We start from the raw sequence: 17,086 nt of genomic DNA, 5'->3' as shown, positions 1-17,086 counted from the left end.
TTCATTATATATGATCAAATTTTTGATTTCTAAAACATCAATTTTGTCTAATATCTGATCATTCATTCAGTCATTTTCTTTTTGGCTTAGTTCCTTTATTAATCTGCCACAGCGGAATGAACCGCCAACTTATCCAGTATATGTTTTATGCAGCGAATGCCCTTCAAGCTGCAACCCATCACTGGGAAACACCCATGCACTCTCATTCACACACATACACTACAGACAATTTAGCTTTCCCAATTCCCCAATACCGCATGTGTTTGGACTGTGGGGGAAACCGGAGCACCCGAAGGAAACCCACAGCAACACGGGGAGAACATGCAAACTCCACACAGAAACACCAATTGACCCAGCCAGGGCTCAAACCAGCGACCTTCATGCTGTGAGGCGACAGCGATACCCACTGCGCCATCGCACCGCCCAATATCCAATATAATATAATGTCTTGTTGTGTTTCTGCATAGCTGCGACTTCCTAAACCTCCTCCAGACTCCCAGAAGCCCAAAGCTATGACACGTGTGCTCGTCCGTAAGACACGCCCACCTGATGATGTCTGCAGAAATGTCAGGGTCACAGTAGCGAGGCCCCTCCCACATGACGTTGCTCCGCCACAGACTCTTGAATATACAGGTAGTGGGCGTGGCCTCGGGTCAGAAACTACGATCAAACTCAGCCAATGTAAATTTGCTGTAATCCTGAACACATTTAGTAGTTTCTCCACTGTGTGTGTGTGTGTGTGTGTGTGTGTGTGTGTGTGTGTGTGTGTGTGTGTGTGTGTGTGTGTGTGTGTGTGTGTGTGTGTATGAAGGTCCCGGCGGGCCGCGGTTTGACGCACAGGGAATGTTGCTGCCACACAGCATTCTGGGAAACCTGGAGGATTTTAGGGCAGAGATGCAGCTGCGAGGAGAGACGGAGGTAAGACTCTGTGACATTTAAACTCAGCACACATATGAGTGTGATGGATATGCTATATTAATTAGCTGTGTTTCTGATCTTCAGCTAATTCAGCGCATTCCTGACTGCGGGAAACAGCCTCCTCTAGTGGCGGACACTCACAATGACATCCATCAACCTGAAGCTCAGTATTACTCAGGAAAGGGGCAGAGCCACGCCCTCCAGCACTGGTTCCGTCACATGACTGACAGGCGGCGACAGCAGGACTTCATTGCACGTCAGTAAAGCTCTTATATTTCTTAGGACTTTCGTAGAAAAGTGTATTAGGGATATCAAAACTGACATATTCATTCATTTTCTTTTCGGCTTAGTCCCTTTATTAATTAGGGGTCACCACAGTGGAATGAACCGCCAACTATTCCAGCACATGTTTTACGCAGCGGATGCCTTTCCAGCCACAACAAAATTGACATATTCATGAAAGATACTGATACCTTATAGTGTTTAATTTTAGCGTTCAATAAGTTTGATTATATTATATCAAAACTGAATCCTGCTTTCTGTCAGAATTCATCAGGATCATAATTAATGTTTTATTGTAATGAGCAAAATAAGAAAAACAAAAAGCATCTATATGTACAGTAGTTTTGTGTTCATTGCAGATATTTATCTGAAATTATGTTAAAATTAAATAATAATATATATGATTAAATATTATGTTGTTAAATATTTCTGCACATTACATTATAAAGATTTTGTTTGATAACATTTTTCACTATTTATTTTTATTATATAACCAATGACTACATACGGCTGTCTTGACAATATCACATTAGTCAGACCCCCTAGTTTTTAAAATGACTTTTAAAAGTTAATGGTGGTAATTCCCGGAAATTTGCGGACAATTTTGTTATTAAAAATGTGTATATATATATATATATATGTTAATAAAAAAATTATATATATATATTAATAAAAAATTTTTTATATATATATATATATATATATATATATATATATATATATATATATATATATATATATATATATATATATATATATATATATATATATATATATATATATATATATATATATATTAATAAAAAAATTATATATATATATATATATATATTAATAAAAAATTATATATATATATATATATATATATTAATAAAAAAATTATATATATATATATATATATATATATATATATATATATATATATATATATATATATATATTAATAAAAAAATTATATATATATATATATATATATATATATATTAATAAAAAAATTATATATATATATATATATATATATATATATTAATAAAAAATTATATATATATATATATATATATATATATATATATATATATATATATATATATATATATATATATATATATATATATTAATAAAAAAATTATATATATATATATATATATATATATATATATATATAATATATATATATCTTGTTTAGCATATTAGGTAGCCTACTATTAGGTGTGCAATCTGACACAATGACGATGACACAAATCATACAAATAAAGCTTCTTTATTTTGGTCTCGGTGAGGATTAAGCTAAAGGAAGATTGTATAACTCTTACTTTTATGCACAAACTTACTTTTTCTGTCTTTCTCAGATTTCACACCCCGGAGCTTCTGACATGTACCTCACAAACGTGTTAAGCTGCGGTCACACTTGACTTTTCTTCCCATAGACTTCCATTCATACGCACGCGAATGCGTCAGACCGGAAACGCAGGGTCATGCGTCAAGTTTTGCATGTTGCTGCAGTGCAAAGTTCAAGCTTGGTGAACTCTAACCTGCGAAATTGCATCACTTTACTGTGTGAGACCGATCGAGGATCACAACACGACCTCTCTGGACAGAAATTTAAAACATTGAGCAATCGCTCGCTTTTTTTAATGTCTAATCATCTTGTTTAATCCCGCCCCTTTTCGCAGCGCCGCACGACAGAATTTTGCACGCTCAAAGCCCGGTGTGACCGCAGCTTTAAGGCTTCCCCTACTGTAATACACCTTAAACACGGACTGCCGTAAAACTTGTCGCAGGGAAACGTTTTCTCTTATTAGCTGCAGGGAAAGAATTAAACTAAATCATTTATCGATTTCATGATCATCATAATATCAGCCATACACGTAACGCACAAATAATGTTCTCAATTCGGTCAGCGGCCGTCATCCTTGAACCAATCTCCATCATTGTAAGCTGCTTGCGGTTCTGTAAAACAATTCATTGCACACTGAAATAAATATCATTTGATTATATAGTTTGGAATTGAATGTTTGATGAGATTATTTACATTTTTCACGATTATTTAGCATTTAATTAAAAGTTTAGCAGAATCGCAAAAATGTGCAAATTGTTGTTGATTTTGCGTTGGATTCAGCGATTGCGGAATCACTAAAAACTAGAGGGTCTGATTAATATTAATATTTATATTGGATATATATTGATATAATTGAGATTGGGTAAAAGACTTGAAAATGACTAGGACGTTTTAAATGTGTTTTATTTTATAACACTCTAATTACATCTCTACTAAAATTAAAATAAGAATATTTAGTACTTTATATATATATAATGTACACACACACACACTACATCTTAATAATACAAATATTTTTTTAAATTTTTATTGTCAATTAGCAGGAAAAGCCTTTTTTCAAGACATTATATTTATTTTATTTCACATTTTCACAGTATTTCCAATTATATTTGTTTTTATTCATTCATTTTCTTGTCGGCTTAGTCCCTTTATTAATCTGGGGTCGCCACAGCGGAATGAACCGCCAACTTATCCAGCATTTGTTTTATGCAGTGGATGCCCTTCCAGCTGCAACCCATCGCTGGGAAACACATACACACTTATTCACACACTCATACATACACTACGGACAATTTAGCCTACCCAATTCACCTGTACCGCATGTCTCTGGACTGTGGGGGAAACCAGAGCACCCGGAGGAAACCAACGTGAACGTAGGGAGAACATGCAAACTCCACACTGAAGCGCCAACTGACCCAGCCGAGGCTCGAACCAGCGACCTTCTTGCTGTGAGGCAACAACACTACCTACTGCGCCACTGTGTCGCCTATTATCAAAAATTAAGAAAGAGTAATCGTAATTAACCACATCCAAAATGATGTCAGTGTGTACTCACTGTGTATAAATATTGCGCCTAAATAAATACAAGATTTTATTTAGGATGTGATTCATCTTTTGACAGTACTATTATAAACGTGTTGAACAATCTATTTAAATAGGAGTTAAATTTTCATATTTAGTGTTCATCCCTCTCGTATAAACTCCTGAAATGCTGCATTTAGAGTCAGATGTTCATCCTAACATCAGAATAAAGCTGTGGGGTCTTCATTCAGGCTCCATATATGGAGAATCTGTGCTAAAATGAGTCAGTAAAGACTTCAGCCCACTTCAAACTGCATTAAAGGCCCTTTCCTATAGCCAGCCTTTATCTGTGTGTGTGTTTGGCCTATTATCATTACATAAAACACACACTCAGCCTCTTCAGACTGTGTGTTTTGTAACTGGATGATGTGCTGTAATGGGGTGTTTGTGTGTGTTTGTGTTTCAGGGTTCCTGCACAAGCCGGCGGGCTCTTTATTAATGAACCGCTCCAGCAGATTCAGAGGTGTTCAGGAGCAGAGGACTCTGATTGATCGAGGACTGGCTGCTGTTTACACTGAGCATGTCAGTCCAGCAGTCAATGCATACTGTGCCTGAATCTCAGAAATATGTGTTAAGGATCCTGTGAAGGGCTTTGAAACATGAAGACAGGGCGGGACATATAGTAGGCCCTTCCCCTTTATAAAATACAGCCAATAGCGTGTTGTTTTTATCACAGCTCTGCCAGTGAGAGTGGTTGAGCTCAGGCGCATCAAATAAAAAAAGCAAATGAGAAGAAAGGGGCGGGGCATGGTATATACTAGAGAGCATTTGATTGGTCAGAAAATATGGTGATTGATTAGATGTTATTTTTAATTGATTAGATGTTATGTTTATTCAAGAATGAATCTGTTGAGTCAGTGATTCAATGAATCATTCTTAAAAACACCTGCTTTTCGAAAGAATCAAGCATTTTGAAAGATTCAGTTGAATGATTGATGAATCACTCATTAAAGCTGACACTTGTTGCCACCTACTGGTGCTCCTAATGTCATATTTATTGATCCATAACAGATCAAAACCAGCAGAAAATTCACTCCTGGTTAAAAAACCCCGCTCTGAAGCCCTGATAACCCTACCCTAAATTAATGATAGCCCTGCCCTAAAGCCCATATAACCCTGCTCTAAATGACTAAAAGCCCCGCCCTAAAGCAATGATAGTACCACCCTAAAGCTCTTATAACCTCGTCCTAAATGACTGATAGCTCCGCCCTAAAGCAATGATAGTACCACTCTAAAGCCCTGATAACCCATCCTAAATTATGAATCACATCACCATAATGCCCTGATAGCCCCGCCCTATAGGACTGATAGTCCCGCCCTAATAGACTGATAGCCCTGCCCTAAAGCCCTTATAACCCTGCCCTAAATGACTGATACCCTTACCCTAAAGCAATGATAGTACCACCCTAAAGCCCAGATAACCCCGTCCTAAATTATTGATAGCCCCGCCCTAAAGCACTGATAGCCCTGCTCTAAAGGACTGATAGCCCCACCTTAATAGACTGATAACCCTGCCCTAAGACCCTTATAAACCCATCCTAAATGACTGATAGCCCCGCCCTAAAGCAATGATAGTACAACTCTAAAGCCCAGATAACCAATCCTAAATTATTGATAGCCACGCCCTAAAGCCCTGATAGCCCTGCCCTATAGGACTGATAGCCTTACCCTAATAGACTGATAGCCCTGCCCTAAGGCCCTTATAACCTCGTCCTAAATGACTGATAGCCCCGCCCTAAAGCAATGATAGTACCACTCTAAAGCCCAGATAACCCCGTCCTAAATTATTGATAGCCCCACCATAAAGCCCTGATAGCCCCGCCCTATAGGACTGATAGCCCGCCCTAATAGACTGATAGCCCTGCCCTAAAGCCCTTAAAACCCGACCCTAAATGCCTGATAGCCTTACCCTAAAGCAATGATAGTACCACCCTAAAGCCCAGATAACCCCGTCCTAAATTATTGATAGCCCAGCCCTAAAGCACTGATAGCCCTGCCCTAAAGGACTGATAGCCCCACCTTAATAGACTGATAGCCCTGCCCTAAGACCCTTATAAACCCGTCCTAAATGACTGATAGCCCCGCCCTAAAGCAATGATTTTACCACTCTAAAGCCCTGATAACCCTGTCCTAAATTATTGATAGCCCCGCCCTAAAGCACTGATAGCCCTGCACTATAGGACTGATAGCCTTACCCTAATAGACTGATAGCCCTGCCCTAAGGCCCTTATAACCTCGTCCTAAATGACTGATAGCTCAGCCCTAAAGCAATGATTGTAACACTCTAAAGCCCAGATAACCCCGTCCTAAATTATTGATAGCCCCACCATAAAGCCCTGATAGCCCTGCCCTATAGGACTGATAGCCCCGCCCTAATAGACTGATAGCCCTGCCCTAAAGCCCTTAAAACCCCACCCTAAATGCCTGATAGCCTTACCCTAAAGCAATAATAGTACCACCCTAAAGCCCAGATATCCCCGTCCTAAATTATTGATAGCCCCGCCCTAAAGCACTGATAGCCCTGCCCTAAAGGACTGATAGCCCCACCTTAAGAGACTGATAGCCCTACCCTAAGACCCTTATAAACCCGTCCTAAATGATTGATAGCCCCGCCCTAAAGCAATGATAGTACAACTCTAAAGCCCAGATAACCCATCCTAAATTATTGATAGCCCCGCCCTAAAGCAATGATAGTACAACTCTAAAGCCCTGATAACCCTAACCTAAATTATTGATAGCCCCGCCCTAAAACACTGAAAACCTCACTCTAAAGCACTGATAGCCTTGCCCTAAAGGACTGATAGCCCTGCTGTAATGGACTGATAGCCCTGCCCTGAAGCCCTTATAACCCCGCCCTAAATGACTGATAACCACCCCCCCAACCCCCCCCCCATCCCAAAGCAATGTTAGCACCGCCCTGCACTAATTGACTCGTAGCCCCACCCTAAAGTACTGATAGCCCCACCCTAAAGGCATTCCGTGTGACCAGAAGTGAAGACAAGTCATTTTGAAGGGGAAGGGAACGTTACGTCTTTTATGACAGGCAATACTATATTCATATAAAAATAAGACTTCTTTAGCTGTGATGTAAGCACATGAAGCTAAAGGCAGGGTTTCTGTCTGTCACACACACTGCTGAGTGCTGTTTGCTGGTGTGTTTGTAGGGTCGACGTGTGGGCAGTGAGTTCTGGAGTGTCCCGCAGCATTATGGAGACGAGATGAGTGGAATAACAGCCACACTCACACAGACAGAGAGAGGAAACCCTGCTGAACTCACACGCATCGCTCAGCCAATCAGCACACGCCTGGAGACAGGTACACTGCATACTGCGTGTAGAGTACATGTTGCATACTCAACACTGCATACTACACTCCAAACAATACACACTACATTCTACACCCTGCATTCTACGCTCTACACAATACAGACTGCATACTATACACTACACACTACACTGTATTCTACACTCTAAACAATACATACTGCATGCTATACACTACACTGTATTCTACACTCTAAACAATACATACTGCATGCTATACACTACACTGTATTCTACACTCTAAACAATACATACTGCATGCTATACACTACACTGTATTCTACACAATACATACTGCATACTATACACTACACTGTATTCTACCCAATACATACTGCATACTATACACTACACTGTATTCTACACAATACATACTGCATACTATACACTACACACTACACTGTATTCTACACTCTAAACAATACATACTGCATACTATACACTATACACTACACTGTATTCTACACAATACATACTGCATACTATACACTACACTGTATTCTACACAATACATACTGCATACTATACACTACACTGTATTCTACACAATACATACTGCATACTATACACTATACACTACACTGTATTCTACACAATACATACTGCATACTATACACTATACACTACACTGTATTCTACACAATACATACTGCATGCTATACACTACACTGTATTCTACACTCTAAACAATACATACTGCATACTATACACTACACTGTATTCTACACAATACATACTGCATACTATACACTACACTGTATTCTACACAATACATACTGCATACTATACACTGTATTCTACACAATACATACTGCATACTATACACTACACTGTATTCTACACAATACATACTGCATACTATACACTACACTGTATTCTACACAATACATACTGCATACTATACACTACACTGTATTCTACACAATACATACTGCATACTATACACTACACTGTATTCTACACAATACATACTGCATACTATACACTACACTGTATTCTACACAATACATACTGCATACTATACACTACACTGTATTCTACACAATACATACTGCATACTATACACTACACTGTATTCTACACAATACATACTGCATACTATACACTACACTGTATTCTACACAATACATACTGCATACTATACACTACACTGTATTCTACACAATACATACTGCATACTATACACGGTATTCTACACAATACATACTGCATACTATACACTGTATTCTACCCAATACATACTGCATACTATACACTACACTGTATTCTACACAATACATACTGCATACTATACACTACACTGTATTCTACACAATACATACTGCATACTATACACTACACTGTATTCTACACAATACATACTGCATACTATACACTACACTGTATTCTACACAATACATACTGCATACTATACACTACACTGTATTCTACACAATACATACTGCATACTATACACTACACACTACACTGTATTCTACACTCTACACAATACATACTGCATACCACACACTGCATACTACACTCAAAAAATACACACTACATTCTACACCTTGCATTCTACACACTAGAGTCTACACAATACACAACACAAATATCACTGCATTCTACATTAGATACTATAAACTACAATGTACATACTACATAATACCACACATACTACATACCACACTGCATACTATATATTATAATTTTATGTTTGTTCATTTAAATATCAGATTCTGCACTGAATTGCCTCCATGTTCGCACTTTCAAAGCCGTGAAAGCTTGATGTGTCGAATCGGATGTCAACAAAAGACACATACATAAACTTGCAAAGGTTTTCCTAACTTTCATTTCACGTGGCATATAAAGTTTAGTATGCTTTACAGCAAAGTCAGCATGTGACAGAACCACATGCTTCATTTCTCAAGATCTTACGATTACATAACTATAACCACAGATTGCAAACGACCAGTTTCTCACAGACGAGTTTGTTCGGTGCATTTTGTAAACATTATAATAATGCAGCTTATAATCCATTCCACATGTTCAGTCTCTATAGCAACGTCTGTTCATCATGACAAGCGAAGATGGAGGAAGCTCTGGGTTTATATTAGACTCAATCAGAAGATCATTCGTCCACTGATTCAGTCAAAGCGAAGCGAATCATTTGTCTGCTATCCTGCTTTCTTCAACACAATCACCGCTCGTCTTGCATAAACATCATGCACAGAGCACAGGTGTCATTTGTGTAATGTGTTTGTGTGGTGATTATAACTGATGGTGTGTGTGTGTGTGCAGGTGATGTTCAAGGTGACGCAGTGAACAGTGTTTGGCAGCAGAGTGTGTATCTGCAGCAGCGGCGCAGAGAACTCAAGGGCATGCTGAGAGACTTCAGTCCACCTGTAAGACACACACATATACATATACAAGCACACAAACATGTACACACACACACACACGAGCACACATGCAGGCTCACATACAAACATACACAAACATGCATACATATACAAGCACATGTATAGGCACATGCACATATATACAAGCACACAAACATGCAAGCAAACACACAAGTGCAGCTGCAGGCTCACACACAAATACAAGCATTCACAAATATGCATACACACAAGCACAAGTACAAACACACACATTCATTAACACATGCATAAGAACACATACACACACAAACATGCAAACACACACACACACACACACACACACACACACACACACACACACAATTGCACATGCAGGCTCACACACACACACATGCACAAACATGCATACACACACACAAACATGCAAACACACACGCAATAACACATGCATAAGCACACATACACACACAAACATGCAAACACACACACACAATTGCACATGCAGGCTCACACACACACACACACACATGCACAAACATGCATACACACATACAAACACACACACACACACAAACACGCAAACACACACACACACACACACACAATTGCACATGCAGGCTCACGCACCAACACACACACATGCACAAACATGCAAACACACACACAAACATGCAAACACACACACACAATTGCACATGCAGGCTCACACACCAACACACACACATGCACAAACATGCATACACACACACAAACATGCAAACACACACACAAGCGCACATGCAGGCTCACACACAAACACACACACACATACAAACATGTATGCACATGCACACATGTACAAGCACACAAACACGCACACACACAAAATTGCAAACACACAAACGCACACATATACACATAAGCACATGTACAAACACACAGAAACATGCATACACACACAAGGGCAGATGCAGGCTCTTACACAAAAACAAATACACAAACATGCACACACACAAGCATGTATACAAACGCACACACATACACAAACATGCATTCACACAAGCACATGTACAAACACACACACACACACAAACATGCATACACACAACCTCATGCACACATGTACAAACACACACACAAGCACATGTACACACACACACAAACATGCATACACACAAGCTCATGCACACATGTACAAACACACACAAAACACACACACACACACATACACAAACATGCATACACACAAGCACATCTACAAACACACACCAAACATGCATACACACACCCACATGTACAAACACACACCAAACATGCATACACACACCCACTTGTACAAATACACACACACACACACACACAAGCACATGTACACGTGTACAAGGCAAGCACACAAACACATACTCAAACATGCACACACACTAGCACATCTACAAACACACACCAAACATGCATACACACACCCACATGTACAAACACACACCAAACATGCATACACACACCCACATGTACAAACACACACCAAACATGCATACACACACCCACTTGTACAAATACACACACACACACACACACACACACACACACACACACACACACACACACAAGCACATGTACACGTGTACAAGGCAAGCACACAAACACATACTCAAACATGCACACACACTAGCACATCTACAAACACACACCAAACATGCATACACACACCTACATGTACAAACACACACCAAACATGCATACACACACACCCACATGGACAAACACACACCAAACATGCATACACACACCCACATGTACAAACACACACCCAACATGCATACACACACACCCACATGTACAAACACACACCAAACATGCATACACACACACACCCACATGGACAAACACACACCAAACATGCATACACACACACCCACATGTACAAACACACACCCAACATGCATACACACACCCACATGGACAAACACACACCAAACATGCATACACACACACCCACATGTACAAACACACACCCAACATGCATACACACACCCACATGTACAAACACACACCAAACATGCATACACACACCCACATGTACAAATACACACACACGAACACACACACAAGCACATGTATACGTGTACAAGGCAAGCACACAAACACATACACAAACATGCACACACACTAGCACATCTACAAACACACACCAAACATGCATACACACACACCCACATGGACAAACACACACCAAACATGCATACACTCACCCACTTGTACAAATACACACACACATACACACAAGCACATGCACACATGTTCAAGCACTTCAAGTTAGAGTTGTTTTAAAGCCTCAGCCTGCAGACCCTGACCTGCGTCCCGTGCCTTTAATCACAATAGAACTCTTGAAGTTTTGTACATGTAGGTGTTTCTCTGGGTTTATAGAGATGAAATGCATTCCTGTAGATCAGACTGCAGAGGAAAACACTCTTAATGCCAAGAGAACGCATGAAAATCTAACCTTGAACACTTTGTGTGGTGTAAAAGCATCTGCCAAATGCATGAATGTGAAACATAATGAATGAAAATCAATCAGGATGTTAAAACAGTCATGTCAGGGCCTGCGTTTGCTACTTTTATTTAGTAAGGTGGCGTTAAATTAATCAAAAAGTGACACTAATGGACAAAAAGTGCTAAAAAGTGTTAGATTTCTGCTTCTATAATGAAAGTTTTCTCTCTAATTTCTTTCTTTTCATCAAACAATCCTGATGTTTCCAACAAAAATATCTGTTTTCATTATTGATCATCTTATCAGTTAATTATACTGACCTCTGAAGGATCATGTGACACTAAAGTCTGGAGTAAAGCTGCGGTCACACTGGGCTTTGTGTGTGCGAAATTCTGTCTTGCGGCGCTGCGAAAAGGGGCAGGGGCTTAAACAAGATGATTAGACATTAATAAAGCCAGCGATTGCTCCATGTTTTAAATTTCTGTCCAGAGAGGTCCTGTTTTGATCCTCGATTGGTCTCACGCAGTCAAGTGATGCGATTTCGCAGGTTAGAGTTCACCAAGCTTGAACTTTGCACTGCAGCAACCTGCGAAACTTGACGCATGACCCCGCGTTTCCGGTCTGACACATTCGCGTGCGCATGAATGGAAGTCTATGGGAGGAAAAGTCAAGTGTGACCGCAGCTTAATGATGAAAATGCAGAGTTACTCACAGAAATAAATAGTTTTTCAATATACAGTTGAAGTCTGAATTATTAGCCCCCCTGTTTATTTTATCCCCCAATTTCTGTTTAACAGAGAGCAGATTTCTTCAACACATTTCTAATCATAATAGTTTTAATAACTCATCTCTAATAACTGATTTATTTGATCTTTGTCATGATGACAGTAAATAATATTAGACTAGATATTCAAGACACTTCTATACAGCTTAAAGTGACATTTAAAGGCTTAACTGGGTTAATTAGGTTAACTAGGCAGGTTAGGGTAATTAGGCAAGTTATTATATAATGATGGTTTGTTCTGTAGACTATCCAAACAAATACAGCTTAAAGGGGCTAATAATATTGACCTTAAAATGGTGTTTAAAAAATTAAAAATTGCTTTTATTCTAGCCGAACTAAAACAAATCAGACTTTCTCCAGAAGAAAAAATATTATCAGACATACTGAGAAAATTTCCTTGCTCTGCTAAACATCATTTGGGAAATATTTAAGAAAGAAAAAAATATTCAAGGGGGGGCGAATAACTGAATTATAATAAATAAAATGTATTTTGAATGTTTTCTTTAGGTGTGATAACAATAGTATAAGCACAATTATAGATGATGAACTATTGGATTATTAGCAAATAATCACCACTTATGGTGTGCATCATCTTCTGATAACTCTGCGGCATGACATCAGTTATTAATTACATAATATATTGCTTTAGCTGTGTCAGCTTCTTGAATTATTAGAAGATAATGGAATTATGCCAAACATAATATATATACCCATCGGCCACTTTATTAGGTACACTGCACTAGTACCAGGTTGCACCCACTTTTGCCTTCAGAACTGCCTTAATCCTCCGTGACAGATTCAACATGATACTGGAAATGTTCCTCAGAGATTTTGCTCCGTATTGACATGATAGCATCACACAGTTGCTGCACATCCATGATGCCAATCTCCCGTTCCACCACATGCCAAAGGTGCTCTATTGGATTGAGTTCTGGTGACTGTGGAGGCCATTTGAGTACAGTGAACTCATTGTCATGTTCAGGAAACCAGTCTGAGCTGATTCTCGCTTTATGACATGGCATTATCCTAGCCATCAGAAGATGGAGACATTGTTGTCATAAAGGGATGGACATGGTCAGCAACAATACTCAGGTACTAATGAGCTCAAAGTGTGCCAGGATAATATCCACCACACCATTACACCACCACCAGCAGCCTGAACCGTTGATACAAGGCAGGATGGATCCATACTTTCATGATGTTGACGCCAAATTCTGAGCCGACCATCCGAATGTGGCAGCAGGAATGGAGACTCATCAGACCAGGCAACGTTTCTCCAATCTTCTATTGTCCAGTTTTGGTGAGCCTGTGTGAATTGTAGCCTCAGTTTCCTGTTGTTAGCTGACAGGAGCGGCACCCGGTGTGGTCTTCTGCTGCTGTAGCCCACCTGCCTCAAGTTTGGATGTGTTGTGTGTTCAGAGATGCTCTTCTGCAGACCTCGGTTGTAACGAGTGCTTATTTGAGTTACTGTTGCCTTTCTATCGGCTGGAACCAGTCTGGCCATTCTCCTCTGACCTCTGGCATCAACAAGGCATTTGCGCTCACAGAACTGCCGCTCACTGGATATTTCCTCTTTGTCAGACCATTCTCTGTAAACCCTAGAGATGGTTGTGCGTGAAAATCCCAGTAGATCAGCAGTTTCTGAAATACTCAGAGCAGCCCGTCTGGCACCAGCAACCATGCCACGTTCAGTCACTTAAATCCCCTTTCTTCCCCATTCTGATGCTCGCTTTGAACTGCAGCAGATCGTCTTGACCATGTCTACATGCCTAGATGCATTGGAAACAACAAGCAGTTGGACAGGTGTACCTAATAAAGTGGCCGGTGAGTGTAGATTTCAACTATGACTTTATATTTAGCAAGCCTTAATTAGCAGAAAAGCTCTTTTAAAACCATTTTAAATTCTGACTTTTGATTGTAAGTTTAATTATGAACTGTAATCATGATCCATTCAAAATAATCACCACTTATAGTGTGCATTATCTTCTAATAATTCATTATTAGTTTCATTTTTTCATTAGTTACTTATTAATGACATAGTATATTGATTTAACCATATCAGCCTTAACAAGCAAGGAAAGTTTTTAAAATCCAACTTTTAAAGGTCATTTAATAGCAAACATCCGCTATGAGCTAATGATGAGCTGAATTGTGAGTGGCGTTCGTCACAGATCATTGTGTAGAGGTGGACATCACATGTTTTAAACCCTTCATTGCACAAATCGAGAGCTGAAAAAACTCAGATGCGAGCGCCAGACTGAAGGACGTTCATTAGCGCTCTCAAAACTATTTTTACAGTGCATTTACAGCATGTGCCGGAGATAACAGCCCGACAAACAAGCAGAAAGACTGAAAATCTGTTCATCACGTGCAGCAGATTGGCATAAACACAGCCTGGGGCTCTCCTGGAGGTGTTAATGTCCTGTTTTCCGCTCATTTCGAGAGCCGTAATCTGTCCTGCAGGTCGTAATGCGGGTCTGCGGAGGCTCCAGACGTTGATAGTGTGCGATTGTGTTTATTATTCAGCAGCACACATGTTCCCATCAGCCCCGCAGAGACCAAACCTGCATCTCCTGCTCTGATTACCAGCATTATCAGCTTCTTCAGCTCCTTATTAAAAAGAGAACGAGAGAAATTAGGCTGTTCATCATGCCATGGTAATCCCAGAAGGCTTCGCTGTTATCGTTTGGAGGGAACAGGGACAGAACATGTTCATCGGTTTATTAAACGTACAATTATTAAACAATGAGGATCTGCGGTGAGACTGAGAGTGCTGCAAGAGTTTCAGAAATATGGGGACGGTTGTGTAAACTGTTTACACTGCTCTAAACTGATTGTCATGCAGGTTATTCATTAAGACTGGCTGGGACCTTTTAAAGTCAGTCGTATTTAAGATCGAGTTGGTCTCGTTTAAATGAGACTAGTAAGATTTCACCACAATTTCCTCTTGGCTAATTGGTAATTGGTCAAACTAGTTCTAGTAAAGTAGTGATTGGTTAGTGATCAGTTAAGGAAATAATGTTTGCACTAATTTGATTGGTTGTGTTTGCAAAAGGAGAGCAAGTGACTTCCTGTTAGTTTATTGTGTGTAGTGTTTTAAAAGAAAAAAAAAAAAAGGTATCACGGTGGCTCAATTGTTAGCACTGTTACCGCACACCAAGAAGGTTGCTGGTTCGAGTCCCAGCTGGGTCAGTTGGCATTTCTGTGAGGAGTTTGCATGTTCTCCCCGTGTTGGCATGGGTTCCCTCTGGGTGCTCCGGTTTCCTCCACAGTCCAAACACATGCGCTATAGGGGAATGTAGTGTATGTGTGTGTGTGAGAGAATGAGTGTGTATGGGTGTTTCCCAGTACTGGGTTGCGGGTGGATAAAACATGTTGGAATAGTTGGTGGTTCATTCCACTGTGGTAATTTCTTTAATAGAGACTAGGGTGAAGGAAAATGAATGAATTAGTGAATGTTTATAAAAAATGCGATTGAAAACGGAGTTGAAGGCTCAGTTGAAATAACTTCTGGTTTTGGAGATCTGCAGTGCAGTTTTGCATTCTGAGTGAGAGGTTTCAGAAATTGTGTAACATGAAATGATTTTGTGTGTAAGCAGTTGGAAAAAACTGGAATATTAAGGCTGAGTTTACACAACTAGCAGCCAGTGTTGTTAATATTTTATTTATTATTTTGTTTTTAAGGAATGAAGTGGTGTGGCTGTATATATATCTAAATGGCGTTTGATATTTTCTTCTAAAATTATCATTTTTCTCAGACTCTTGTGTGTAGGCTCAGCAATTTTACTTTTATAATGACAAATAAGTTCTTTTTATTGCCTTTCAAGTGAAATACTTGAACATAAACGTAGGAGGCTGAGAAAAATACTCATTTTAGGAGAAAGTTTCAGATGGCATTTACAGATTTTTGCATCTGAACTCTGTGCTCTAAGTCCCACAGATCGCACTATTGTTCTTTCTTTTTTTTCATTCCCAATTTTTAACACATTTTAATCTGTTTTTAATATTTTTATTCTGTTGTTTTTATTTTCC

General features: G+C 39.3%; 1 protein-coding gene across 1 annotated transcript in view; it reads left to right on the top strand.

Annotated features, from left to right (window-relative positions):
- The first annotated feature begins 473 nt into the window (after positions 1 to 473).
- mycbpap (mycbp associated protein) overlaps positions 474 to 17,086 on the top strand; it is a 41,947-nt gene continuing 25,334 nt past the window's right edge. Inside the window, exons 1-6 of the mRNA XM_056455241.1 lie at positions 474 to 633; positions 812 to 918; positions 1,003 to 1,174; positions 4,527 to 4,642; positions 7,285 to 7,435; positions 9,724 to 9,827. Coding sequence (XP_056311216.1) covers positions 513 to 633; positions 812 to 918; positions 1,003 to 1,174; positions 4,527 to 4,642; positions 7,285 to 7,435; positions 9,724 to 9,827 — 771 coding nt within the window. The 5' untranslated portion in view covers positions 474 to 512. The remainder of the gene's footprint in view (positions 634 to 811; positions 919 to 1,002; positions 1,175 to 4,526; positions 4,643 to 7,284; positions 7,436 to 9,723; positions 9,828 to 17,086) is intronic.

The sequence above is a fragment of the Danio aesculapii genome, chromosome 1 (assembly GCF_903798145.1).
Source record: "Danio aesculapii chromosome 1, fDanAes4.1, whole genome shotgun sequence".
In the NCBI taxonomy this organism is placed as follows: Eukaryota; Metazoa; Chordata; class Actinopteri; order Cypriniformes; family Danionidae; genus Danio; species Danio aesculapii.
Note: the sequence above shows the minus strand (reverse complement) of the source record. Positions and strands in the feature narration are given on the sequence as shown.